Here is a 26440-nt window from a genome sequence, read left to right as displayed (position 1 = left end):
GGAACCGTGCAGGATCACAGAATCGCAAAGGCAGGAAAAGGCGCCTGAGGTCACCAACCCACCGCACTCCTCAGCGCCACATCCCCACAGTCCCGGATCACCTCCAGGCACGGTGACCCCACCGCTCCCCGGGCAGCAGAACCAGAGCTCGATGACTCTTTCCGACAAGAAATTTCCTGATATCCAACCCGAACCTCCGCAGGCACAACTTAGGGCCGCTAACTCTCATCCTGAGCGCTTCTCCTCAGAGAGCTCCACCCCCCCTCCCCCAGCACCCCAAGCCCGCTCTCGCCCCGTTCGGGTCCACCCTTCACCTCCTCTCTCTCCCCACACTGCACCACACCCGTTGCCCCACGCCTGGCCCTCAGCTGCCCTCTCCCCGCCCGGCGCCCCGCCTACCCAGCGCCATCTCTCCGCCTCCGTCCGGCATCTCCTCAGGGCGCGGCTTCGCTTCTGCCAGTCGCGCGTGCGCGCGCCGCCAACTGAGCATGCGCAGAGCGCCTCTCTTCTGCCTCGCCTCGCGACACTTCGGCTCGTCTCGCGAGAAGTGTGAGCCCACTGTCATGGCGGCGGAGGAGCCGGAGGTGGACGTTGAGGGGGATCTGGCGGCCGCGCCCGGGGAGGCGGCCTCAGAGTGAGTGAGGGCCGTGCGCGGGCACACCGCCGGTACGGCGCCCGGCCGCTGCGGGGAGCCCGAGCTTCTTTGTGGTTTGTTCGGCCCGGAGCAAAGGGGGCTGAGGGGAGGAGGCCTCGTGGCGGCCGCAGGTCCTCGCAGGAGCGGAGGGGCAGCGCTGAGCTCCGTGACGGGGCTGAGGGAGCGGCGAGGAGCTGTGCGGCGGCAGGGCCGGGCGCTCAGGGAGCGAATCTGCACCGCGGGCGTGGAACGGGCTGTCACACAGGGCGCGATTCGCAGCTAAGCGGTGTCTGACAGAATGGTGGAGTGAGCGGGCAGCGGTTTTACCCGATCCAGCGGTGCTGGGAGGAGGAGGGGAATCGCCCTGTGACAGAAAGCAGGCGGTGTTGTGTGGAGCAGCACCTCCTGCTGCGCGGCTGGGTGGGATATCGGGCTGACAGCAGTAACGCTGTTTTCTGGCTGTACACGACGATATATGCCTGCTTACAAAGAGATGTGGCACAAAGCAGTTCAGAGTATACGAGAATTTGCTTTTAGTACTATAGCAAGGGGTAGAATGGCTCTTGAGACAAGTCTCAGTGTTCTGGAAGCAGAAGTGTGGATGACAAGGCATTACATAAATGACTGGGTGGTTTTTGCTATGTTAAGGTAGAATAAAGTTGATTAGTGATGGTTTTCTAAAGGCAAAAAGCAAATACTGGCAGGAAAAGTTAAGCATAGTCTGGATGAAATCTGTAAGAGTGCTGGCTATCCCACATGATGAGATTCTGTTAAACCATTCGGCAGCAGAAGCTGTCCTCTACAGGAAGACATTTCTTTGTTAAGGGAATGTTCTTACCTCACAAAGATGGAGCAATGTTAAGTGGGCATAATGCAAGTGAATGACACGGTTAAACAGGTTTCTTGTCTGTATTACCCATGAAATTCTGGTATTCTTCTTCTGTGTGTGTTTTGCAAAGTCCCTCCTACTTTCAGTGGTTTTGGATGGGACTTCTTACTGTGCAGGGTTTCATTGGTATCTTGTATGGTTTGCAGTGAGATAGGTGAGATGTTCTGTCCGGAGTACTAACAGATGACTTACTGAGGGGGAGTTAGGCTATGCCTTATAGAATATTATAAAATAATGGCATTAGCTAACAGTCTACAATGCGTGACTTAAATTTTAGTATCTCGTTCTTCTGTTAATGGTATAGTTGCTAATGATGCATTCATTTTGATAGAATATATTTGTGGTTTTGAATGTGGGACTTTTTTTTTCAGAGGTCATGAAAACACAGCGTCAAGCTTACTGCAGGATCACTACCTTGATTCATCTTGGAGAACTGATAACAGTCTTGTAAGTTATTTTTAATTGAATGGTGCTTCTAGCAAGGCTATTACAACTTCAGTCTTACCTCCATGTACATCCCCTTTTAGCTTATTAAACACTGTTTTTTGCTTATTTTCAGAAGCTGTTTGTATATTGATTCTTGATACTTAAATAACAGCATAACAGAATCCAAGGACTAAGAAATGTTTGTGTTGTTTGCAGCCGTGGACATTGGACAGCAGCATTAGTGAAGAAAACAGGGCTGTCATTGAGAAAATGCTGCTGGAGGAAGAGTATCCTTTTTCTGATTTGCTTCTTGATTACAAAGGAACTGGCCAAATTGTTTGCTTGGCAGTGTGACTGAAGCACTGTCAGGTAATTGAGTCATGTAGCTACCCACAGCTTCTCCTGTTGCTAGTAAGTCTTTGGCTTCTTCAATCCGTTGACAGTATGTATCCATAGCCACAATTACATAGTTGAGGTACTGGAAACAAAATGTCCTTGTGAGGTCAGTTGAGAGTATGAAGAGTAGGATTCCAAAGCTTTTCAGCTTTAGGCTGGCCCTGGTGCCTAAATCGTGTTCCTTTCCATGTCAGCTGCTTTTTCAGTGCTACCTCCAGTGTTGTGCTGACAGAGCCGAAGCAAACCTGCTCAAACAGCCATTTTCACCAAAAATTGCTATTTTCTTTTGTGAATTTTGCTTAATTTGAGCTGTTATACTACCTTTTTTTTGTCTGTCTATGTGCATACGAGTTTAAATAAGTAGAAACAACAGTGACCCTCAGTAGACTGGGGTAGTGATGGCAGTACTGACGATGGTCCCATTCATTTTTATACTCTTTTTGTGACTGACTCTAAGTAAGAAAAGAAACAAGAAAATAAAGTAATTTTCCCAACGTAGTAAATTGTTGAGGGTAAACTGAAAATGGATAAGGCATCGATACAAAGAAAGTTATTTCATTATGGTTTCTGTGTCAAAAAAGCAAAAGCCTATTGTAGAAACAGGACACTTAACTCACTCCAGGTGGGTGAGTGTGTGCATTCAGAAAACAAGCATCACTGCCTTCTGTATTAAACTAATAGGAGCACGTGAAATTTCAGTTTCTAAAGCCATACATGCAGCATTTCTACAACTGAATTATTATGAACCAATGTAATCAGTAAGATTTCTAGAATTCTCCCATCTTTGATACTTTGAAAACTTTCTTAGTAACAATTTCAGATATTATCTATCAAATAAATCGCTTTCTGAGAAAATATGGCTCAGTCAAAAGGAAGCAGAAAAAAGATCTGTGAAAAGGTAAGCTGTGTACTTGGAAAGTTCTCAGATAATAAGAAATTAATTAACAAGAAATCAAAAGCTGGTTAATTGCAGATATGTGCAATTGTATCACATTTACTAATTTCTAATTTCATTCTGTTTTTGTATTTGCAGCCCACATAAGAAAACTGGAAAAGCCATGTACGTAAATTGTCACAGTTGCCTTTTTTCAGCATAGCTTCCAGTTTTTGTTAAGTTACAGAATGCACACCCAAAAATGTTAGCTCCCCCAAATTATTGGGATCTTTCAGCACACAGAAATACTGTATATAACAAAAGGCCTGTAGTAAACTAATTTGTTGTGCTTTGTTGCTGGTTTGTTGGTTTGTTTTATAGCACAGTGGTCCTTATTTAAAAAAAAAATGCTAATTCAGGTTGGCTTTCATGGTTATCTGGAGTCTTCCTCTGTGATGGAGAACTGACATGTTTCCCAGTCTATCAGCCAAGTTGGTGCTTCAGACGACACCATGAGCTTTACAGGAGATGATCAGTAGTGTCCTTGTCAGGGGCTGTCTTCAGTTACAGGGGTTTGGGAAGATGTGTTTAAGAAGCCATTACCTCATTTCTTTCCTGTTCTTAGGGTGCGATCTCCTACAAAACCAGGTAGCTACTCACTGAAGTGGACATCAGAAGAAAAAGAACTATTTGAACAAGGGCTGGTATGATTGCATCAATGTGTAACATTTTGAATAGATCATTAAGTTATCTTAAATAATAAACTAACCATAAATAAAGATGTTGTTTAGCTGCTGCTTTTTGTGTACTTCTAATTTGATAAGAATTAATTTTTATATTAAATTCTTTAGTGACAGCATTTTTATAAATCGATCTGTACTGATTAATTGCCAGAAATGGCTCTGTGTGTTTTGTTCACTTGGGACTGATTACAATTTGAGATCACAAAATATCTGAAATACGTTGCTTCCTGAATTGCACAGCCACACTGCTGATGTTAAGCATGCTTTAACTACAGAACGCATAGGGTAAGTCAACTAATGGAAGTGAAATCCTGCAGCTAGTATTATAAGGTCTTCAGAGATTACGTGGTTGTGCACTGCTGAATGCAATAGGGTTTGCTTCAGCAAGCATAAACTCATTTCAGTAAGATTCCTTGGGTTAGTAAACAATGGAATTTCAGCATGTCTACAATGAGTGAGGAATAGCAGTGCTTGTTACTGTTGGATGCAGTGCTTTTCTTGGTGCAAGATGATTACTGAGCTTCTTGGGTTCAGCTGTACTGTTCGTGAGTTTGTAATGCAAAACTGAGCTATTAAACAGTTCTTGGGTATAAACTGGAATGTTAGAGGCTGAGTAACTCAGGAGTGCTTTGTTGTGCTAGGTGAAGTTTGGCCGCCGCTGGACAAAAATTGCCAAGTTGATTGGGAGTCGTACTGTTCTACAAGTAAAGAGCTATGCCAGGCAGTACTTTAAGAACAAGGTAAACAGAGCATTTCAAGTATTGTTGTAAAATTAGTTTGCTTTGAATGATTTTGGTATTTCTATTGCTTTGTCAGCCCATCAAACACCTCCCTCAGAATGTCCGTCTGCTGTCAAGTAAAATAGTTCTGACTGTCTGGAAGACAGAGGGGGATGTTTCCATTTTTTTTTCCCCTTCTTAAAGTATTTTATGCTCCCCTTAGGCAAAAAATGATGGTTCTGAAAGAGAAGAGCAAAGTCAGCATGGTGGCAGCCTTCCCACTGAAGATGGGGTAAGGGAAGAAGCATGGTCAGCTGGAAACTTGAGAGGCCGTGCAGACCCTAACCTGAATGCAGTGAAAATTGAAAAGCTGTCGGACGATGAAGAAGTAGATATAACTGATGACATGGATGAACTGTTTTCTCCTGCTTTCCAGCAAGATATTGGAAAATCTGAATTATCCATAATTTCAGAAAGTCCAGCTGAAGAAACAAAAGAAACGGAGCAAACTTTTCCAAAAGTTGGACATAGTTCTGCTGTTTCTTCCCAGAAGGAAGAATCTCAGAATACCAAGCAACGCACAGTGGACACATTACTGTCTCAGGATGTTGCAGCAACATGTTCTCAGCACGTGAACGGTGATAAATCTGTGAACTTGGATTACCAGCAGTGCAATGATTTTATAGAGAAGGCTGAACAGGGTAGAACAGGAGCGTCTCATGGTTCTAAACAAATAACTGAGCAGGAGCTTCATGAGGAACAGAGAGACCTGGCTGATAATGGACTGCTTTTTCATCCCCCCTGCCAAGTGGATGAAGATCATCAGGAAGAAGCAGAGGCTCTTAAGCCACCTGATCAAGAAGTGGAGATTGATAGAAACATCATCTTGGAAGAAGAGAAGCAAGCTATTCCTGAATTCTTTGAAGGACGCCAGGCCAAAACACCAGAGCGTTACTTGAAAATTAGGAATTATATTTTGGATCAGTGGTAAGATGCATTCATTTCACTTCTTTCAGTAAGTCATTAAAATCACACTTGCCCTGGTTTGTTGTAGTTAAAACAGTACAAACAGGTTTTGAAAAGAGTAGAAGTAAGTTTGTAGTAATATTCTAAAGATGATCAGTGAATGGCACTGATTGGTGCTGCTTATTTCATCTCTTCCCAGTTCTGGGATTCTGGAAGCTAAGCAGTGAAAGTGCTTTTTGAAGCGTTATGGAAATTTATGTCCTATATATATGAGAATAAACCACCTCTGTTTTTGTTATGCTTCTTTACTTTACTCATTCAGCATATAAGAATCCTTAGATATTTTCAATAAATGTTTCTTCAGAAGACCTATTTTAATTCCTTATTGATAACTGTGGTAGTGCCTGTGCATAAGAGCAGTTGGAAGAACAGTCTGCACTGGAGAAAATAATGTTGACCAAATAATATTTCAAATTAAGAATCACTTTTGAGTGGTGTTTGTACATTTGAATGTTTTATATTCCATCTCCAAAAGATCAGTTCAAAGAACCTTTAATATTTGTGGTAGCAGGCTGAATATATGGGTTGTTGCAGTTCTGTTTTGTGTGCTCATTAGCTGGGTTACTTTGCTTTTTAGCAGGAAGAATTAGCAAATTTTAGTAGGTTGTCACTGAGTGGTCCCTGTGCTAACAGCTTATTCTAGTAGCAAAGAAACTGACATTCCATACTGGAGAGAGATTAAGCTCAAATAACTCAGTATCAGCCTCAGAACAAGTAATGTGTGTACAGAGTGAAAACAGGCTTGTTTGTTACACCAAGGATGCATGTGATTATATGAGTTATTCCAAGGAATGTAATGTAGACATTCTGAATTTAGTTTAAAAGAATCGCAGTACTTCTGAGTAATTCGTTGCTTCCTGGCATATCACATTGAAGAGTTTGTTTTAAAGCATGGAACAGAAGTTTCACACTGCCTGAATATGAGTGTGTATGAATAACCCTAAAATGAACTGCATATGTTTTGTGAAACCTGTGTTTTTGCTGCGATTGCTCTGCACAGCGGCGCGTGGTGTTTGCATCTGGGTAAAACACTTCACTGTATCACCTCCACCTGACTTGTTTTCTATTGGATGATGTGTTGTTCTGTTTTCTTTTAGGGAGAGATGTAAACCCAAATACCTGAACAAGACCTCAGTACGTCCGGGCCTTAAGAACTGCGGTGATGTAAACTGTATTGGACGTATCCACACGTACTTGGAATTAATAGGAGCAATTAACTTTGGCTGTGGTAAAAAATATATATATATTTTTTTTAATCAGAATTGATTCAGAACTGAAATTATAGTCAGTGTGTGCTGAGACCAGCTATTGCTTGTCAGCTTTTTTATTAAAATGAATATTTTCACGTGAAGAACGGATGTGGTTTTTTTTTTCCTACTTCCCCATATTGAATCATAATCGAATCATTTTGGGAATAAAGCAGTCTCCACTCTCAAGGCTACTGTTTTTTTTTTTTTTTTTTTTTTACAACATACAAATGTTGAAATTAATTGGCATGTTAAAAGTATATATAGATACCTGAAAATTACTGTCAATTGATGCTCAGTTTTGGAGTCCCTGTAATGGGTTGACTCTGGTCCAAAGCTGAAGGACAGACACCTTGGTAGGGAGGAATGTCCTACAATAAATCCTGTCCAAAATGGAAGTTATTTCAAATGAATTAATGGAAGGAGGTTTTCCCTTCTTAGAAATGCTGTGGTAGTGAGAGAAAACTATAGAATCACTCATCAACATGACCATCAAAAGCTGTCTGTATGCTGACTTTTTTCTTTCTTTATGGCATTTGTCTATCACTTCAAACATTACTGAAGCACAGTGTGTATCTCTTGTATTTCCTGTAGAACAGGCTGTCTATAACAGACCACAACCAGCTGATAAATCACGGTCCAAGGAAGGCAAAGACACAGTGGAAGCATACCAGCTTGCTCAGCGTTTGCAGTCCATGGTATGTTTTGGGGGTCAGGGAGAAGAGAGTGGGTGGTGGAAAATTTGACATGCAGGTCTTTTCAAGCCAGGCCATCTCAGGAAACTACTTCTCTTGTTCAGTTTGCAGTTTCATTAGAGCACCTTTCAGTGCAAGTATCAGTTTAAGCAGAATTTTTTTTTTTTTTTTTTTTGACTGGTATCTGTTCTATTTTCTGTTCTCTTGCACATTAATTGCCCAGCTACTTCACTGAGATTTGGTACAGTCTTTTTCCTGGAATCTCAACCCCTTCCCCCCCCAGCAGCCCATAATCTGTTTGTATAAATTAGTCAGAAAACAGTAGAGTGTATCAGTAGAGTGAGGTTATGTTGCTTGTGTCTTAATCATTAAGTAGACTGGGTATGTCAGGTGACTTACTGAGAGTCTTATGCACGCAATTAAGTACAGTAGTAACTCATTCATAATTAGATGAATTACCAAGGTTTGCCATATTTACATTTAATGTAGCATTTTGAAGTAATTCATAGGAAAATAAATCAGTTGATGAGAAGAAAACAAAATCAATCCCATTAAGGAAAAAAAAGCTTCAGATGAAGAGCAGTAGTTTACACAAGGCACGCACACACTGGTTGATAGTTTTCTGCATTGCCTGTCCTGTAATTCACAGTTGGATAATAGTTTGCTGTTGCTGTCAGGGACATTGATGTTCCATGGATTGATATCCAGGTGTTCTTTACAGCCTTAAAAACCTGAAAACATCACTGATGATATTTTGTGACAGATTGTGAACTACTCAATTCTGCAGAATTCCAGTGTGTTTTCTGGCAGTATGTCACAGTGTTAAGAAAGCTCACGTGGCAGTAATCTTTTGGATGATGTTCTTACAGCTGATTAAACACAGCAAAGGAGGTTTTTTGCATGAGTTTGATCCTTGATTTGTGTTGATTTACTTTCTGCAGCGTACAAGAAGACGGCGAGTCCGAGACCCTTGGGGAAACTGGTGTGATGCTAAGGATTTGGAAGGGCAGACATTTGAGGTAACCTGGTTTTGAACCTTCATTTACATATTTGATTACTAATAATTGTTAGCAGGTGGTATTGCTTGCTGTTACAATAAATCCTGCAGCTGTTACATCTGCTGATAAGTGACTGTACTTTGGTGTTTGCAAAGGTGTTCATGCTGTGAGCATGGATGGATCTGCACAGTTGAACACCTACAGAGCTCTTTGCCTCATCTTGTATGAAACTTCATGACCCTTTAGTTATAGAAAAGTTGTTTTTGCCTCAGTTTAATTAAGCCCTTTATGTGGTGGGGGATGGTTTAATGCAGTGCTAAGATTAAAATATCAAATCATTGAGGATCAGGATAAGCTGAAATTAATTTCTGTACTGATTCCTTTTGGCTATAACCTAAAATAAATTGGCCTTATTTTGGCTCATATCTGTTTTACTTAGTTCAGATTTGCCATGAATCTAACAGGGAAAGATTGGTCCCCTTTTCCAAAAAGAAAAAGGAGTTGCTTAATTCTTGTTCATTCTGGATTTTGGAACACTAAGCTAGATTTCTACTGTTAATTAAAAAAAAATTAAAAAATTGACACATACTTTAGTTGCATGGTTTACCCTGAATATTTAGAATAGAGCAACCTTGATTGTCAGAGTGTATGCAGACTGCATAAATGGAGAACTTGATCCTTGATGTGAGAGGAATTGGACTAGTTCTCAGAAAATCTTGTTTTTCCATTAGTTCCCTTTAACCTTACTGGACAGTACAAGTGAATAAGGTACAAAGTTATTTTTCTTTTGATCCAGCATGGTCTCTTTGTACTTGTAATGCAGATGACGTGAGTTGGTGAGTTAGCAAGGATTCTAGCAATATCCCCAGAAGTACTGTCCTCTGTGAAGAAGTTTTAAGGCTTTAAAGAAGATGTAGAGGATGCTTCCTCAAGTCTATCCATTCTTACAAGTTCAGAATTTAGAAAAAGTGAAGAACAGGAAACATTCTGTTATTCTTGAACCCTTCCTCACCAAAAAAAATAAAATAAAATAAAATCACTTAAGTTCACAGCCTTCAGTAGTAAGCATCTGTAACACTCACTTCTGTAGTGTTATGCTGACAGAAGTGTTTCTTGTACAGCCCTGGTTAGCAAATACACCTTCTGCAGAACACAGCTTTGGTTTGCAATGAAATGTGAAAATGCTAATCCCTGAAAAGGTGTTCTGGTACTTTGTGACCACAGATTACAGTGGAAGACTGTAATTGGTGGCACATAAGGAGGGCAGTGATGTCGAGGATTCATTCAAGACACTGAGACAGATTTTTGCAATTATTTTTTAGCATCTGTCTGCTGAAGAATTAGCAAGAAGAAGAGAAGAAGAAAAACTGAAGCCTGCAAAAGCATCTAAAGGTTCAAGACAATTAAAAAGGTATTTGCTGTACATCATGTTCCAAAATAGGTCTTCTAGAAATAAAACAATTGGCTTGCATGGATCAGGCTGGAACACTGCAAATCAGTAATATGTATCATGGGCAGAAAGAACGTGTAGCATTTTGGATGTTAAATGCTGAAATTCAAAAGTGTGGGAGGTGAACTTCTGTATTTGGTGGAAGTCTTCATAGTATGAGATGAAAGACATACAATGAAGAAATTCTCTTCTTCCTCTATTGAGGAGACAGTGGGAAACTAGGAAAGTTTCCTGACTGTCCTGCATCTTTAGAGAAATTTTCTTTCATTTTATAGTTCCTTTGATCCCTTTCAGCTGATACCATGCTGTTTGTTCACTGAAGAAAAACAGGTATGTATCTATGAGTGAATATCGATAATGCTTTATTTAGTCACATTACTTTCATTATGCTCATTATTGTGTTTGTGTTTTCAGGAACCTTTTCAAGTGAAAGTGTCTTCAGAAGCACTTTTAATAATGGATTTGGTGAGGATGAAGTTTTATCTTACTGAAAGCTATGATGTATATGTTGGGGGGGGGTTGTTTTTATGGGCAACATGATTAGATTTAGCAATGCAGCTTTTAGTTCTTGCAGTTTTTGAATGCTTTGGGATTTCTGAAGTTAGCATTGCTTAATGGATAGAAGTGTTATACAGGTGCATTATAAACATGCATGTGTATAATAAGCAAACATGACATTTTTGTTTACTTTCAATTGAAACATAGGACAGCTAAAGATGCTAAAATAGCCAAAGTTCTCCTTATAAATGTCACTGAGAAATTACTGAATTGCAATTGTGAAGCCAATGTGTTCTATAAAGTGCAAATCAAAGTATGGAGAAATTATACAGCTTGAACTTTAATAATTGTTTAATATCATTTTAGCACTCACATGTGTCTATGGCAGAAGTAATAGGGTTGCTAGGTGGAAGATACTCTGAAGCTGATAAAGTTGTAGAAGTAAGTGTTTATCTTTTTTCCATTTTCTCTATGTCATTAAAACTGTTGTATTTGAATTGATGTAAATGTTATTTCTTCGGGGCATCTACTTCAAGCATATTGAAGTTGAAGTTAATTACCACAATCTTGAAATGATTTTTATGCTTTGTGTTAAAGTGTTGGTTTGTCAGCTCTTTCACAAGGAAGATCTGGCATGTGACTTAAAATTCTTTTAATGAATCTTATTGAACTGATTAAGATTTCTTGCATTTATCCATCTGGAGACTTTTTTAACAGGTTTGTGCAGCAGAGCCGTGCAATAGCCTCAGTACAGGACTGCAGTGTGAGATGGATCCTGTATCTCAAACGCAGGCCTCAGAAACACTTGCTGCCAGAGGGTACAGTGTTATTGGGTGGTACCATTCCCACCCAGCATTTGACCCCAACCCCTCTATACGAGATATTGACACTCAAGCTAAATATCAGGTACTTACTGGTCTGTACATTAATAATAAATAACCAAAAAAAGTGCAAAACCCCTAAAGCCCGTTTACAATGTTAATGCACATTTCTGCACTGCTGCATGTTAAAAGCATGTTCATGTGTTGTTTTGTAATTTATGCAGCATGCTGACGCTGAGCTGGTTTAAATGAGGTTGAACACGTATGAATGCTTCCCAGACTTTCCACTATTCTTGTCTATTCTTTAATTTCAGGATGCTGTTGTGAAAAATGCTTATTTCTGATGTGTGGTTTTGTTTGTTTGTTTTAAGAGTTATTTCTCCAGGGGTGGTGCCATGTTCATTGGGATGATTGTAAGTCCTTACAACCGAAATAATCCTCTCCCGTATTCTCAGATTACTTGCCTGGTGATCAGTGATGAGATCAGTTCTGATGGTTCCTACCGTAAGTACTGATAGTTTACCCATTGTTTTAGCTTCTCTTATCCTTTTAGATACTAAGGAGAAAAATATTGCATACTCTTGAGCCAGGCCTAGAGAAACGGGCGTATGTTGCTAAGGAAGGACTTGCACTGTACAAAATGAGGAATTGCTCCTAAAGGATAGTCCTGCAAGTAGCCCTTGCTGTTAGGAGGATATGTACAGGCATGAATAGATAAAAGATTGTGTTTGCTGTTTACTGACATTGTAGCATTTCTCACAATCTGGGGAAGAAAGAAAGGAATCAGAGCAGGGTACGCTTACATACAGCATCCACATGAAAATCTGAGAAACTCTTTCATATGCTTTACTTGAATTTTGTAAAGCAGCAAAGTTTAAATCCTCTGATAGAGGAGGCCAGAAATACTATAGCAAAGACTTGGCTGCTGTAGAGGTGGAAAATTCTTACTCGAGTAACTAAATATTCAGAAGGCTGAGAGATCAAACTTGCCAGTTGTCCAGGCATGAATCTCAACCAAAGAGAGTAAATGGTTGCTTAAGAATATAACTGATGTTTTGTGAAAACGGGATGTTTTTCTTTCTTGAATAGTTCAGTCACTTAATATAAAATATTTGGAATTTCTGATGTTGATTGGGTATTCCTCTCGTTGCCTGATAATAATCTGAGGATAAATCCCAGGATAACAGAATACAGTCATGGTCTCTGCCTCTTCTCTCTTCTTCCTTCTCCAATTTTAAGACCTGATTTCTGTATCCAAACATGAAGATATCCAGTGTTCTTGGCAAGGCAGTAGAAGAGGCCATGTGATCTGACAGTTCTCCCTCTGTTTTTTTCCTGTGGATGTAAGCAGCAGAGACCATCTGTCTGGAGACTTGCTTTGTAGTCTAGGGGAAATGAAGTGGTGATCACATCTGTGCAGTACTTGTACTGTAATGTTTAGTTCTTTGGGTTTTTCTATCCTTCTGTTTCCCACTTGTGCCACATCTGCATTGTGGGGTTAAAATCTGTAGAAATGTTATCTGGCCTTAGAAGTAGATATTTTCTCGGTCACATACATTTTCCATCTGATATGACTACTTAATATTTCTGCTTACCTCTGAAAACAGCATCTTAACAAAGTGGCATCTCAGCTGGCTCTTGAGATGTGTCACGCTGTAGCAGTAGTGCTGGAGTTCTGTGCAAAGGAACAAAATCAGTATTTAACGAGATCTATAAATATTTTTGCAGGCTCAACTAACAAATTGTATTGATTGCTCTATTTTCATTGCACTGAGGTATAGTTCAAAAGCATGCAACTCATCTCATTGAATTCTTAGGATCTTGGGAAAGAGGGTTTTTTGTTTTTGTTTTGTTTTTTGAATTAGTATCTGAAATTTACCATTTTCTCTCATTTTTGGTACCTGACTTTGTGCTTTCCAAGTAACTCTTACCAAATATTTGCTAGATTTGCCCCCTCCACACCTCTGTACCTTCAATAAACTAGCGGAATTTCTTCCTACAGGAAAATTCCTCTGAAGCCTGGAACAGTAGTTAAACATTCTACGTTCATACGTGGAAACCAGTCTTCTTTTCTTTCTTGTTTAATAGCCACACAGATCTTACAGAGACTAAGTGGTTCTGACTTAAAAGAACTCAATTCACATTGCCATTTTTCTGTTACATTGTGGATTTCTTTTTCCCTTCTTCTTCTCCTTACACAGACACCCACCAAAATTAAATTTCCCATCCAAAGTATCACACTTGAACATCCTTAACACTGACAAGTGTTAAGTGTCAGTGACCTGAAGATATTTGAATGTATATGTAAAAACATTATGCAGTAAGTATTTGTGTTCGATTTATTACAGGCCTGCCCTACAAATTTGAAATACAGCAAATGTCAGAGGAACCTCAGTGGGAATTAATATTTGAAAAAACAAGATGGATAATTGAAAAATACAGATTCTGTCACAGGTATGTTTGCTTTGTAATATGCAGAAATTCTAACCTGAGTGTATGTTTATTATTGTGTTTCAGTAAAGATATATATCTGCTCTAACCTTTCTACTGCTTTCTTTCTTTTCTTTCAACAGCAGTGTCCCCATGGATAAAATTTTTCATAGAGATTCTGACCTGACTTGTTTGCAGAAAGTAAGTGCTGCTTTTGATTCTCAGGCTTTATAATTTAAAATACTATTTAAAACATGTCTGTTTAGTATCATCAGGTGTCACATTTAAATATTAGAGACATAAACTAATCCCAGTAAATGACTTCTGTGGTGCAGCTTGCTGCTTACAAACACAATGACAATAAGGATGCTTGCTTGAGATAGTGGGGATAACAGTAAGACAGGTGCTAAATTTTAACCTCTGTTTGGGGGAGAATGAATGGCAAATGCATAACATCTCAGCACGCTGTGTGCTTTCAGTGTGAGAACTGCACACATGTTGAGAGAAGCTTGAGACTTCCTAGTCCTTTATTCTATCAGTAAAGTGGAGCTGTACTGTGTTTATTACACTTAAGTGAAAATTTCAATTTTCCAGTCAGTGTAATCATCGCTATGAGGTTCTAAACAACTACAGCTGTAACACTAATTGCACAAACAAAACAGAAAATCTGCCCAAAGCAAAAGGCATCAACAGAAAACATACACAATAATTATCCATGTCTCTTTTTCCCCCTCACAATGTGGCTTTGCCTATAAATAGCTTACACCTGAAATCGAGGTAGTAGAATTCTCTTGAATTTAGCTGTTGTGTAAATTTGTAATTTACAAAATAATACGCACCCTCCACAAAAGGCTGTCAGTTCTTTCTTTGTCATAGCCAGTTATTGAGCACGAGCTGATCACAAAGACCATGAAGTGTTGTTCCTTTCTGCTTTAGTGGAGTATGGCTCTTTTTTGAGTGGTTTTTTTTTTTTTTCCGTAAAGACCCAGTGTAGAAAGATCACCCATTTGTTCATATGTAGCTGTTCTTTTCTGAAATCTGTGTTGTTCAGTTGAACTTAATCTTAAAGTAAGTAAATTAAAAACCAGTTCAAAATACTAAGTAGTTAGAAGGAAATAAAAATTCATGAAAACAACTTTAAAATTGCATTTTCTCTTGACTAGCTGTTGGAGTGCATGAGGAAGACTTTGGGCAAGGTAACAAACTGCTTCATTGCTGAAGAGTTCTTGACTCAAATAGAAAACTTATTCCTTTCCATGTACAAGAGTGAAAAGAAGAGTAATTCTGAAGAAAACAAGAATGAATGTTCAAGTGAATTAGAATCATAGAGTCACCAAGGTTGGAGAAGACCTACCCGGTCATCCAGTCCAACAGTCCACCTATCACCAGTAATTCTCACTAATCCATGTCCCTCAACACAGCATCAAAATGTTCCTTGAACACCTTCAGGGTTGGTGACTCCTCCCTGGGCCCATTCCAGTGCCTGACCACTCTTTCAAAAAAGCAGTGTTTCCTGGCATCCAGCCTGAATCTCCCCTGGCACAACTTGAGGCCATTGTCAATGTGATGGCTTAAACAAAACAAGTCTGAATTATTTTTTTTAATGCTTATTTCACCCTCTAGTTTCTTTTCCTTCTTGCATTATATCAACACTTTCAAAATTGTTACCCATTTTAATAGTAACAGTTAAAGTATCCAGCCTCTTTGTTTTGTTATGGTTCAAAGAAACCAAAGAATTCCCGGTGAGTGTGATCAGGCTACATGAGGAGCTATGGAGAAACCATGTATCACAGGGTTAGTGAATTATACCCCAGTCTGGGATTTGGGGGGAAGGACAAGCTGCCCACAGTACTTGCTTCAGTCTTCAAGGAGAGTTCTCTTACATCTTTCAGGTTGGGAATTTTGTTTTCATGTATTTTTTTAATTGACAGCTGTGTATATCTGACACTCATAGATTTGTTCCTTAATGCTTTAGAGAGTCTAAGTTCAAATGAATTCACAGAAGGGGAATTGACCACTTTACTGAGATGAACAATGTGTAGCTCAAAGTAGCTTTTTGGCACATTCTTTGCCATCTTGCTTTTATTTTGTGTGGATAAGGCTGGCAAGTTGTTGTCTTCTCATTGCTAGTTGTGCTTGTTTCCAGTGGAAATGTTAACTCCTGTTTATTACAGGTTACAGTCCTTCTGATCTTCCATTCTACAGGAAGAAAATATATTTTTCTGTCAGATCATTGAGATTTGCCCACATTTAATTGCCAGTGTTTCCTGTGGAAACGAGCTCTTCATTGTTGGCAAGCATAGAGCAACAAACAGAAAAGTATGTCTTTTTTTGGGTGGGGGAGGGACACAAAGAAAAACGTAATTTAAACTTTGCCCTCTAAATCAAGTGGAGATTTGATGTAAGTATACAGATTTATCTCGGGCAAAGTTTCTTAGGTCTGTCTAAGAAATATTTTGAAAAGCATGAAGCAAGCTAGAACGTGACTTTATACTTATAGGGATAAAGATGGATTTGATTCTTATTTGAAAAATACATATGTATGTATATCTACTTCTACATCTACAAATGGGATTTAAGATTTTATATGTTTAAATCTTCAGCTTTTCATCTGAAAAGCTTTAAAATTGTATAGTTGTATCCTAATGAGGGAATTCCTTTGCAGAGTTTAGAATTACCTTTTTTTTTTAATCACGTCTCATAATGTCAGTCTCTGTTTTGAAGTGGAAGGTGCAGAACATGATTGTGTGAAAGTTTGAGCAGTTGATATTTGATGGTTCTCTCGGTGCACATGTGAGGATTATGGTCTGAAAAATGTTGGTGACTGTTCTTTCTCTGTCAGGTGTGTTTGTGCACAGTTTTTAGATCACACTGCTGTGTATAACTTGGTGCATCCATCTATTTAAGGCATGCTGACTCTGCATATATATTCTAAATCATCATCTTTGGGAATTCCTAATTAAAAATACTGCATGACTTTCTGTATTTCTGATTTAGACAACACTCTTGGTCACAAAGCATTCTGTCCTGAGTTGGTTTTGGGATGATCTTCAGCGTGAGGAGTTCTACTGCAGTTTTGCATAGGATATTCTAGAGAAATCATATGCTATATACAGTATGTACTAAAAGCTGTAGTTCTCCTATAAACTAGAAGAAAATTTCAACCTCATATGTAACAGCAATATGAAGTAGACACCATTCTTTGTCCATATACACGAATGTCAGTATTACCAAAGTAGTAGTAAGAACGTGCTGGCTGCTTTTCTGCTTAAGAATTAAAGTGAGTTAAAGCAATACAGTTGTATTAATTGATTTTAAGTCACATTAAGTCAGAAGAATTTTGAGTCAAACAACTTCTGAAGCAGTTCAGATCTCCGGAGAATACTGTGCAGAACTGAGCTTCAAAAGGCACCAGGTTTCCCAAGGCTGATTCTGATTCTAAAGGTTATCCATTGGCAACACGTCCAAGTGTCGGAAGGGTGAGGGGGGACACAAACTGGTAGTGCCACCATAATCCCATGTCACCACACCATGTGGTATGTGGATTGGAAATAGTGTATCCATCAGGGCAAGTAATAATTTTGTGGGCAGGAGTCATGGTAAGAAATACTCTGCTTTTTGTCATTTATTTTTGTCTTTGTGTCTAATAATGAGTTTGGAAGTTGTGTGCCTCTGAGATGTATGTTACTAATACTGCCAGTTCTGCTACCAAACACATACAAGGCATTAAATATGTTTATTGAGAAGCTCAGTGTTTTTTCATTGGATTTTTTTCTTATGTTAGCTTTGTTGGCTAATTTATTTTTTGTTTAATATATTTTTTGTTTATATAAGACCCCCTGTTACGTCTAGCCAAGTGTTTTCTCAAGAGAGGGGAAATGTTTGAGCAGCAATTGGAACGATGGAATTTAAACTGGGAGAGTCACCACTGCATTCTAAGATGTAGCTTTTGGCCATTTGTTGTCTGAGTGAAGTTTTGCTGTCCCAGTTACCAGCAGTACTTTTTTCACAGCTTATTTATACCTTGTGTACGTGGGGAGGATGGGGGGGCTTGTCCATATTTCTTTGAATATTTTTTTCCTCTTTTGCTCACTTCTTTGATATTCCTGACTGATGGTATCCAAGAATCTATTAATAAAGACTGAATATTCTGTACTTCAGAAGATGTGTTCCAAATTTTTAATAGCTTCTTGCTTCTTGAAGATATCATCTGCTATTTCTTTATTTGAAGCCTGTAAGAATGAAAAATTGATTCACTTTAGTACCACTAGAGGGAGCTTAGGTACAGATGACAAAAAGGTAAACTACAGAATACAGCAAAAAGATTGTCATTTTGAACTAAGAGCTAGAGCTATTCTTACTTAATCACTGACTACAAGGCTGCATGCATAAGTTTTGAGGGCAGTAGCTTGTATATTGTTGCTTTCATTTGTTCTTAAAGTCTCTGCTCTGATCTCCAGAAAATTAGCCAAAATTAGATAGTTTATGGAAGGGATGCTGAGATGGTAGAGCTGTATTTTCCACAGTATTTCCTTAGAAATAATTCTAGCATCCTAGCTGTAGGATCACTGAAATAATATGCAGTTTTTCTCTTTCCCTCACCACCACAAGCAACTGCAGTGACTTCTAAAGGTGATCATCAAGTTATCTTTCAAACTGCTATATGCATTACCCAAATTTCATCAAGTATGTTGGTTATCGCTCTATTCCTGCTGTGCTAGCAAGGAATTTCCTAGGAGTTTCTGGACAAGGAGAACATCCAGTTGAGTAGTGGAGAGAGAAGCTGTGCAGGTGAAAAGCAGGCTGCACTGAGGCGTGCAGCACACTGTGCAATGTGCCGCCTGTACTGGGACAGAGACTGTAGCTCAGCACTGCAAGGAAAGGAAACACTGTAAAGAAAACACTGCTGCAAAAAACTGTGAGGGAAATCAGGATGTGTGCAGCGTGGCTGCAGAGCCAGTGCATGGGAAGTAGCTTGTTCATGTCTCAGGGAATGTGGTAATCGTATTTGATACTGAACAAAGCATTTAATGGCCTAGATAAAAGCATTCTGGTCGTTTAATTGGAAGTGCCTTGCTGTTTTACACAGACCTACTGCCCTATTTTTATGAGATTTAAAATTGTGCAGAAAAATTGTTTCCATGGAAGCAGAGATCACAAAAGAAATAACACTCTGTGTTTCCTACAGGATTCCTTTTACAGCCTGCTGTTCTCAACAATTAACTCTTGTAGTGCTGTTACAGTTTAGCGTGGATTAAAGGGAGATAACAAAGAAAATAATACCTTGAGGGACTGTGTATATATACTTGACTTTTTTTTTCTTTCCTGCCTTTGAAAGAAATCTGTTCTCTGCATGTTTACAGAGGGAAAATCTACAGTGGGAAAAAAAGTTAATGGAGGAGTGCACACTACTTTGGCAAATTATGGAACTCAGTCAGAGAAACTTGAAGTTATTCCTACTTACCCTTTTCTTGCCTCAGTTTTACGTTTTTCTTGGTGACTAAAAGCACTGCTGTGTACTCTGAACCAGCTTTGAAGGAAGCAACAATTAATGCAGTTTTTAATTAAGGTAACAGTAGTGAGAATCATCACCAGCAGGGAAGTCAGACCATCTGTTTTAATTGCCTATCATTTTTCTTCCATACATTACTTCTGAAAAACCACTGCATTATTCTCTGTTTCACTGTGTCTGTAAGGAAGGAGAAACTATCAAATGATGATGGGAGTCTGAGGCCAAGGCTGAGCATCGTATGAGGAAAGTACTGCTACCTAAAAATCTTCACTCAATAAAGTGCTTTCAGAGCACAAGAGCGGCTCAGCTCTCAGCCATACAGAAATGGCTGTAGTTTCTTTTGAATCTGGTTATGAGCTGTAACATTTTATAGCTGGTGAGGGTCTGTCCTCAGTGAGATATCTCAGAGGACAAAAACAAAACCTGCTCTCTCTGGAGTTCATAACGTCAAATAAAGACATAACATGAGGACACAGTTGATAGTTAAATAGATTTTGACTTTGAAGGAAGGATGTGGATTTTATGTATATCTAAAATAGGTAAATTAATTACTTGGAAATAAAAATGACATGAGTGTTAGGATGTAGTGCAAAAAAAAACCAGCCAAACAAAAAACCCTCAAGGTGGGAAACTGAATTACTTAGTGATTTCATAAAAAATGTATCAGTGGTTCACAATGACTTCCTACAGCTCTTCAATGCTGTTATTTTTATCTTAGAGGAGGGGAAGCGAAGAGGTGCAGTAACGAGCTATAGGTCTGAAAAGGAGCCAGGAATGATTTTAAGAACTTGCCTCATCTTTGCTTCCCCTAAGTAGTGTGAATTTCTTTGGCTGCTTTAGGAACAGGAGTAGGTCTATTGACAGATTATGGAGTGATAGGGTGTGTTTACATCTGCAGCTTCAATTTTAATCCTATACCATGTTATTAATGCTCATTGGTAGTAGCCAGTGTAACTTCTGACTGTTCACGTACACACAAGTCATCATTACAGGCAGCCCTGCTCGCAGTGATTTAAAGCAGGTCAGGTCCTCAAAAAAACAACAGAACAGGCTAAAGGAATTGTCTGCAAGGCAGCACAGAAGTTGTGCAGATGGGAGAATGGTGCTGTTTGCTACTGCTCACAAAATAATGATTTATAACGGGTCTGACAACATTTGACAAACAGATAGATGACTTAATGCTAACTGGAAAATGTGGTTCATGCTTTGTAAATCATCATTAAGATACTTGAGAGCCACTGGAGTGTACTGTGATAGACATTACTCAAAGTTCAGACTGGAAAATTTCTTCAGAAACTGCTAACAACTTTGTAAGGGTAATGAAAGTTTGAAAATTAGCATTCGTAATACTGCTTTGGGATGAATAGGAAAAGAGAAGCTTTCTGTAGTGGAAGCTGAGATTTCTCTCCTATGCTAAGTAAAAGTTCATCAAACTGATGAATTCTCTTTCTACCTGTCACCTGAATTGGCAGCTACTTCAGGGTTCTGTTAGAGCATACATAAAATAAAGCCCTCTGCACTTTCATAAGGATGTGGAAGTGGCATCTAGATAATGGAATGATACAGAAGTTATCTAAGAGGTAGGAAAAACCACGATGAACGTAGAGGAGTAGGATTGCCTCAGCTAAGTGGGACTTCATCCAAAAGAAATGGAAGAAGTTCCTTCCAAATGTATTTGTCTGTGTGCTCCATAAAAATCCTGAAGAGGGAAAAAGGCAAGGTGAAGCCTTGTGCTCTAATACGTAAGGGAAGCTCAATGCAAGAGCTATGCTTTGGGTCTGCTTTTGCCTCTTCTATGTTGCTCCCTCACTAAGAGGGATGTGAGGCATCTGGGCAATCAGTGCTGCCCACTTAGAAATAATAGATAAAAGTGCAACTCCTCTGGCATCTGGGCATGAGAGACCAGTTGTTTTAGAAGAACTTGTTTGTCAGGTCTGATATGTACTCTGAATAAAGGAGCCGCATAACAGCATGTAGAAACAAGCAGACTCCCCTAGGAGATAAAAGCTCCAGACAATGCTTGTTGCCACTTCAGAGTGTACCCACACATTGTACCTGTGCTATGGAGCCTCTGCTTGGAGTTACGCTGGGTTTGATTCTGATGGTAACTTCATCAGCACAGAGCTGTACCTGTGTGACCAATAAGTGGACAGTATGTGACCAGGATGCATCTGGCAACTGCACCTGCAGGTTGGTGGGTTCAGATCATACAGCAGATTGTTCAACGCTGACTTCAAAATGCTTGCTGATGAAGGCAGAAATGACCTCCTTGAAGCTCTCCTATAGACCTCGGGTTAAGCTGCTGGATGGTGGCATTTATAATCCAGACTGTGAGGACAGTGGTATCTTCAAAGCCAGACAGTGTGATGAAGCTGGTACTTGCTGGTGCGTGAACACAGCTGGAATACGAAGAACTGGAAAAGGTGACAAAAATTTGATATGCAGTGAACTGATAAGAACAAACTGGGTCGACATTGAACTGAAGCACAAAGAAACATCCCATTACTTCGAAGCTCTTGATGTAGCAGAAGCCCTGACACATCTGTTTGAGAACCGGTACAAACTGCAACCCAAATACATCACAGCTGTGAAGTACGATTCCCCATTTATCCAAATCCACCTAAAACAAAATAACTTGAAGCAGTGTGATGTAGATATAGTTGATGTAGCCTATTACTTGGAAAAAGATGTAAAAGGGGACTCTGTGTTTCATTCTGACAGTACGTTTCTTGTCTCTGTTAATGGAAAAGATCTGGCTATTGAAAATATACGCATTTACTATGTTGATGAAAAGCCACCAGTGTTTAGCATGAAGCAACTGCTTGTTGATATCAGTGCTGTGGTGGCAGTGGGGATACTGCCTGCTGGTTTTGTCATTATTTTGGTGATTATTTTGTGCCAGAAGAGAAAATACAAAAAAATTAAGATTGAAAAGATGAGTGAAACAGAAGGACAAATTTTACAGTCGCTCTAATCTGACAAAAAGAATCAAACTGCAACTTCAGCAACCAGGCAGAGGTGGGGAGGGCAAAATAAAAAGAATGAACGCTCTATGTATGTGGATGGATTTGGAATTGTCTCCCATTTTGTAGGAATTGACAAAGCACTTGTTTTGAATTATTCTACTTCAGAAAAAAACAGCTTTTCCTTGGGTATAAGTTAATTTAGGAGTTGGTTACTGAAATCTGGGACTGAAAGTCTCAGTTCAGAAGCTACAAAAGGTGTAATAAATATTTTGTGCAAATATAGCATACATGCAGACTGCATTGTACTGCAGACTTCATTTGCTTGCTTAATATTTAAGCCAAGGCTCCTCATGTGTTTGCTTAGAGCAAAATAATAATAGCAATAAAAATGTTTTAAAAGTCTTCAAAGTTGCTGGAACTTCTTTTTGTCAACAATTAATATTGTCGGTGTCTCTAATCAAATAAATCAAGACAAAATATCCTCTACTGCTAAAGGCTTTGGTGCAGTCAAGTGTTAGCAGGCAGCAGCACCGTGGTCACTTCCATTTGTACAGGGCCCCAATTCTGACTTTGTATTCAGGTAGCACTGAGCTATTCCCAGTTACAGGTCTGGCACTCATTGTCAGCAATGATCTCTTGATCCCACTGTAAGTGCAAGTTAACCTTGTTTTTCTTTCCAAATCCAGATAGTAGCTTTCTGTCTACCTAAATTTCCCTTGTAGTTGTATCAGAGGAGATATTTTTTGGTTTTTAACAGTTTTACAGAACTACTACATAAAGCTTCTGCACAAGCCAAAAAATAAAAAGCTTTATTTAGTAGAGCTGCAAGGGGAATTTCAGCAGAGTGTAATTGCTACAGAGTCCAAAAACACAACCCCATCCCAAATACAGGAATCTGTTTAGGGGAATGACTGGCTACTAGGAAAAGAGCGAAGATACTTTGGTTCTGTTTCTGCCTGTTTATTATGGAAGAAGAATAGACTTTGGTTTGGAAGCAGGGGGTGTTATTTCTGACAGCACACAGCATCACTACTTAATTTCTTACCTACTGGAAAAACACAGGATGGGCAGATGCATCAGCTTTCCCCCAAATCAGATTTTTACACAGCAACATAATATAAGTAAAATAAACCAAATAAAGATAACCAGTGTTAACGAGAGGCTGTGTGCTATTATTTAGCTGCATTACATAACAGAGGATATGATCATTTTAACTACGCAGAGGTATCTGGTGCCTAAATTACATTACGCAGTTCTGACTGGGGAAAGGCTGCCTTGGTTTGAAAACTGAAAACAGCTACTCCCACAGAAAGAATCCCTGGCTCTAAGCTACAACTCTGGAGAGGCTAATGCTGCCCTTTGCATTCAGTGCTATCTTAGTTCAACTGACTGGAGTGGGCTTTAGCCTTTCCTTTTAGCTTTTAGTTTAAAAAACAAATAAACAGGTTTTTTTAACCACTGGAGAGCTGAGGGAAGTGCCAGTTGCAATGCCAGCATTAGAGCAAGGAAATGAAAGATAAGGATTCATGGAGGAATTAAAAGCCTCTTAAACTCTGTTCCCTCTGTCTCCCTGGTGAAAACCAAGCCTGCTTCTATATGCAAGTATGCACTCAAAGGGATTGGCACATAATCCCTGCATTAGTTTGCAAATTATTGGTGTGTTTGCATTCTTGTAGGTTCCCATACCTATATTTAAAGATGCACATTGCTATTATTTTTTTTTTTTCTGCTGTAGCAGGCAAGCCCTAGGGAAAGCTTGTGGCAGTAGATCCTACACTTCAACCAGCCTGAAGCCTGATCTAGCTCTTATCAGTGGTAACACAGTCCAAACCCGCTGCTGTTCTGGATGACAAAGAGAATCTCTCCTTGTCTCATCTTTCCCCAATTAGGACTAATCTCTGTATGGCTGTTTGGACTGGGACTACACAGGATGAGGTTAACTCCTATGCCATATCGTATAAACACATCCCACCCATCCCTTCTTGTTTAGATAATAAAATATTAGCATGTCTGTGATAGTGAGCACTTCATGACAAGATACAAGATCCCCCCAGTAGTCCTTAAAATGTCCCTAAAAGTGTCAGGGAGTCACTTAGAAATAACAGCTTACATATCGAAATCACTTTTCAAAGAAAAAACTAACAAATAGACCTTTCTTTCATTTCTCCTTAACTGGACTGATTAATGTTATTAAACAGACTGTCCTCCTTGTGCAAGTATACAAGTATAATTACCCTTTCCAAACCATCTCCATTGATTTGTTGGAGGGTTTAAGTACAGCCAGTACCTATCTTTTTTTATGCTAAAATTAATCTTCAGTTACTGCAATTACTTTCACAGCAGGAAAAACCAACTTTTAGAATTTATATAACTGTCATATAAGTACTGCAGCTCCCAACAGAATTATTTGTACTGGTTTTTATCTGGTTAAGATTTCATACACTTCAGGCAGCCTGACAATATTCACATCTCATTTTCATGCCAATCCCTTCTCCCTGAGGGACAACACTCTGACAGCCCTACTCCAGCACAAATCAAGTGCCACAGAAACAATTAGGGATACTTCACATTATCTAAATGAAAGTACAAGAATGTATTTAATTTTCTACTGAGATTTTTACACATGGACCCAACAATACTGGTTTTGCTTGAAATAAATGTATTCATAAGGCCTGAGATCAGAAATCTCTGCATTTCTGCTAGCCTGATTTTATCCAAAAAAACAAAGTGGAACGACTACAAAGTAATTGGAGGTAGCACTGCTGTAGTCATTGCACTGCATAGTGCAGAAATGCTCACCACTGTTGCCCCAGTCTTAGCACACATCTCTCGAATTTTTTATTTTTATTTTTTTCCCTGTCCTCATGTGCCCTTTTCAGTTGTTAGAGATACTATCTTTACAGCTTTCTCAATTCTGCTGAAGGACTTAAGTGAAATCTTCAGTACCAAAAGTTAATGAATGCTCCATTTCTAAGTCTCTCTAAATAATTTTCCTGCTTTAGAGATCTAGTAGAAGAATTCTGTGGTGTTTGCTATTTTAACTGGGATATTTTTACACAGTTGCCTTAAAAACAATTTCCAAATTAATGCAAGAATTAAAAACCAGAAAAAAATAGAGTGATAGATTCTCAGAATTTCTGCCAGTTCTGCAACTGCTAAGCGTTCAACTCTCACTTTAAAGTGCAATGATTGTCAGACACACCAAATTACAAGCAATAGGTAATGTTGGAGATCATTTGCATTATATAAGACATCTTAAATGGCTCAAAAATCAGGAGCTCTTCAAAAGTATTGGATCCAGATGTTTACATTTGGTTCCTTAATTCTAAATATCTTGTCTGTATTTAGACTACTCTGGAAAACTAGCCAGTGCACTTTGCCCTGGACTGACTAGAACCCTGGGTCAGCAAGGCACTCACTGGTGTGACTCAGTGCAAGTCTGATGACAGCACTACATGGTTCCCAAGAATGCTGGTTCTCAATAAATGACACTAGCAAGCTGGGAAATCCAAACCAATTCACTGGTAGGAGGAGATCCAATAATCATTTGTGGCTCTTACAGAGTCTTTTATTAAAATATTATAACATCGCAAGCAAATGAGATCACTCTGTCTCTCCATGGATGTTTTGGAAAGGACTGTACTGAATTTTACAACAACTTCTATAGTCCTGCAATAGTTTTCCATTCAGTTGAGTAACTTCATCTCCTAGATTGTAATTCTACTTTTTTTTTTTTTTTAACTATATTGATAATACATAATAATCAGAAATAATTATTACTTATTAACAAATAGATACATATCTACTAGCATCCATGGACAGGTATGTCAGTGGGACAAGGATGGGTTAGTTAATATGATACGTACACAATACAGTACACTCAGACAGGATCTAGTGAACAACATTTGGAAGAACTTCAATAATAACAAAATGTTAACTATTCTTTCAAGTTAACATGAACTCTTTGGATTTCTGCTGGTCAAACAGGCATAAGTAGCATTAAATTCAATTTCTGACTTCCAGAAGGCTGACAGAATTTATTGTTTCTGACAAGATTTTAGCCTGTCACTTATGAGCAGATGTGAATTACTTTGAAACTTCAATGACAAAACCATC

The 26440-nt window shown here is 39.1% G+C and overlaps 3 protein-coding genes and 1 long non-coding RNA gene across 7 annotated transcripts in view; 2 read left to right on the top strand and 2 right to left on the bottom strand.

The window, feature by feature from the left end:
- FGGY (FGGY carbohydrate kinase domain containing) overlaps nucleotides 1–492 on the bottom strand; it is a 284438-nt gene extending 283946 nt beyond the window's left edge. For both annotated transcript variants that reach the window (XM_090146739.1, XM_090146742.1), the window contains exon 1: nucleotides 400–492. The gene's annotated coding sequence lies outside the window, so the exon portion shown is untranslated. The remainder of the gene's footprint in view (nucleotides 1–399) is intronic.
- Nucleotides 419–16822, top strand: MYSM1 (Myb like, SWIRM and MPN domains 1). 3 transcript variants are annotated; one of them, XM_090146731.1, is made up of 20 exons: nucleotides 419–634; nucleotides 1895–1970; nucleotides 2166–2236; nucleotides 3166–3243; nucleotides 3379–3405; nucleotides 3845–3923; nucleotides 4604–4702; nucleotides 4905–5668; nucleotides 6805–6935; nucleotides 7549–7652; nucleotides 8591–8668; nucleotides 9970–10058; nucleotides 10373–10427; nucleotides 10512–10562; nucleotides 10962–11036; nucleotides 11313–11501; nucleotides 11872–11920; nucleotides 13765–13870; nucleotides 13990–14047; nucleotides 15010–16822. In XM_090146731.1, exons 1-20 carry the CDS (start codon nucleotides 489–491, stop codon nucleotides 15172–15174), a joined length of 2490 nt encoding a protein of 829 aa, XP_090002857.1. In that variant the 5' UTR covers nucleotides 419–488; the 3' UTR covers nucleotides 15175–16822. The 3 variants fall into 3 exon arrangements, with proteins under 3 accessions (XP_090002857.1, XP_031459128.2, XP_090002858.1); XM_031603268.2 differs by having other exon boundaries at nucleotides 420–634; nucleotides 11788–11920; XM_090146732.1 differs by having other exon boundaries at nucleotides 568–666; nucleotides 11788–11920.
- On the bottom strand, nucleotides 13008–14996 carry LOC149916903 (uncharacterized). The gene is made up of 2 exons (XR_016469375.1): nucleotides 14686–14996; nucleotides 13008–13091 (listed from the first exon to the last, which is right to left on the bottom strand). It is a non-coding gene; the product is annotated as an uncharacterized LOC149916903 (long non-coding RNA).
- Nucleotides 16823–17693: 871 nt separating the features above from the next.
- TACSTD2 (tumor associated calcium signal transducer 2) lies at nucleotides 17694–26054 on the top strand. The gene has a single exon (XM_031603254.2). The coding sequence runs from the start codon at nucleotides 21421–21423 to the stop codon at nucleotides 22330–22332; it is 912 nt and encodes a 303-aa protein (XP_031459114.1). The 5' UTR covers nucleotides 17694–21420; the 3' UTR covers nucleotides 22333–26054.
- The last annotated feature ends 386 nt before the right edge of the window (nucleotides 26055–26440 follow it).

The sequence above is a fragment of the Phasianus colchicus genome, chromosome 9, assembly GCF_987193195.1.
Source record: "Phasianus colchicus chromosome 9, bPhaCol1.hap1.1, whole genome shotgun sequence".
NCBI classification, from domain to species: Eukaryota; Metazoa; Chordata; class Aves; order Galliformes; family Phasianidae; genus Phasianus; species Phasianus colchicus.
Note: the sequence above shows the minus strand (reverse complement) of the source record. Positions and strands in the feature narration are given on the sequence as shown.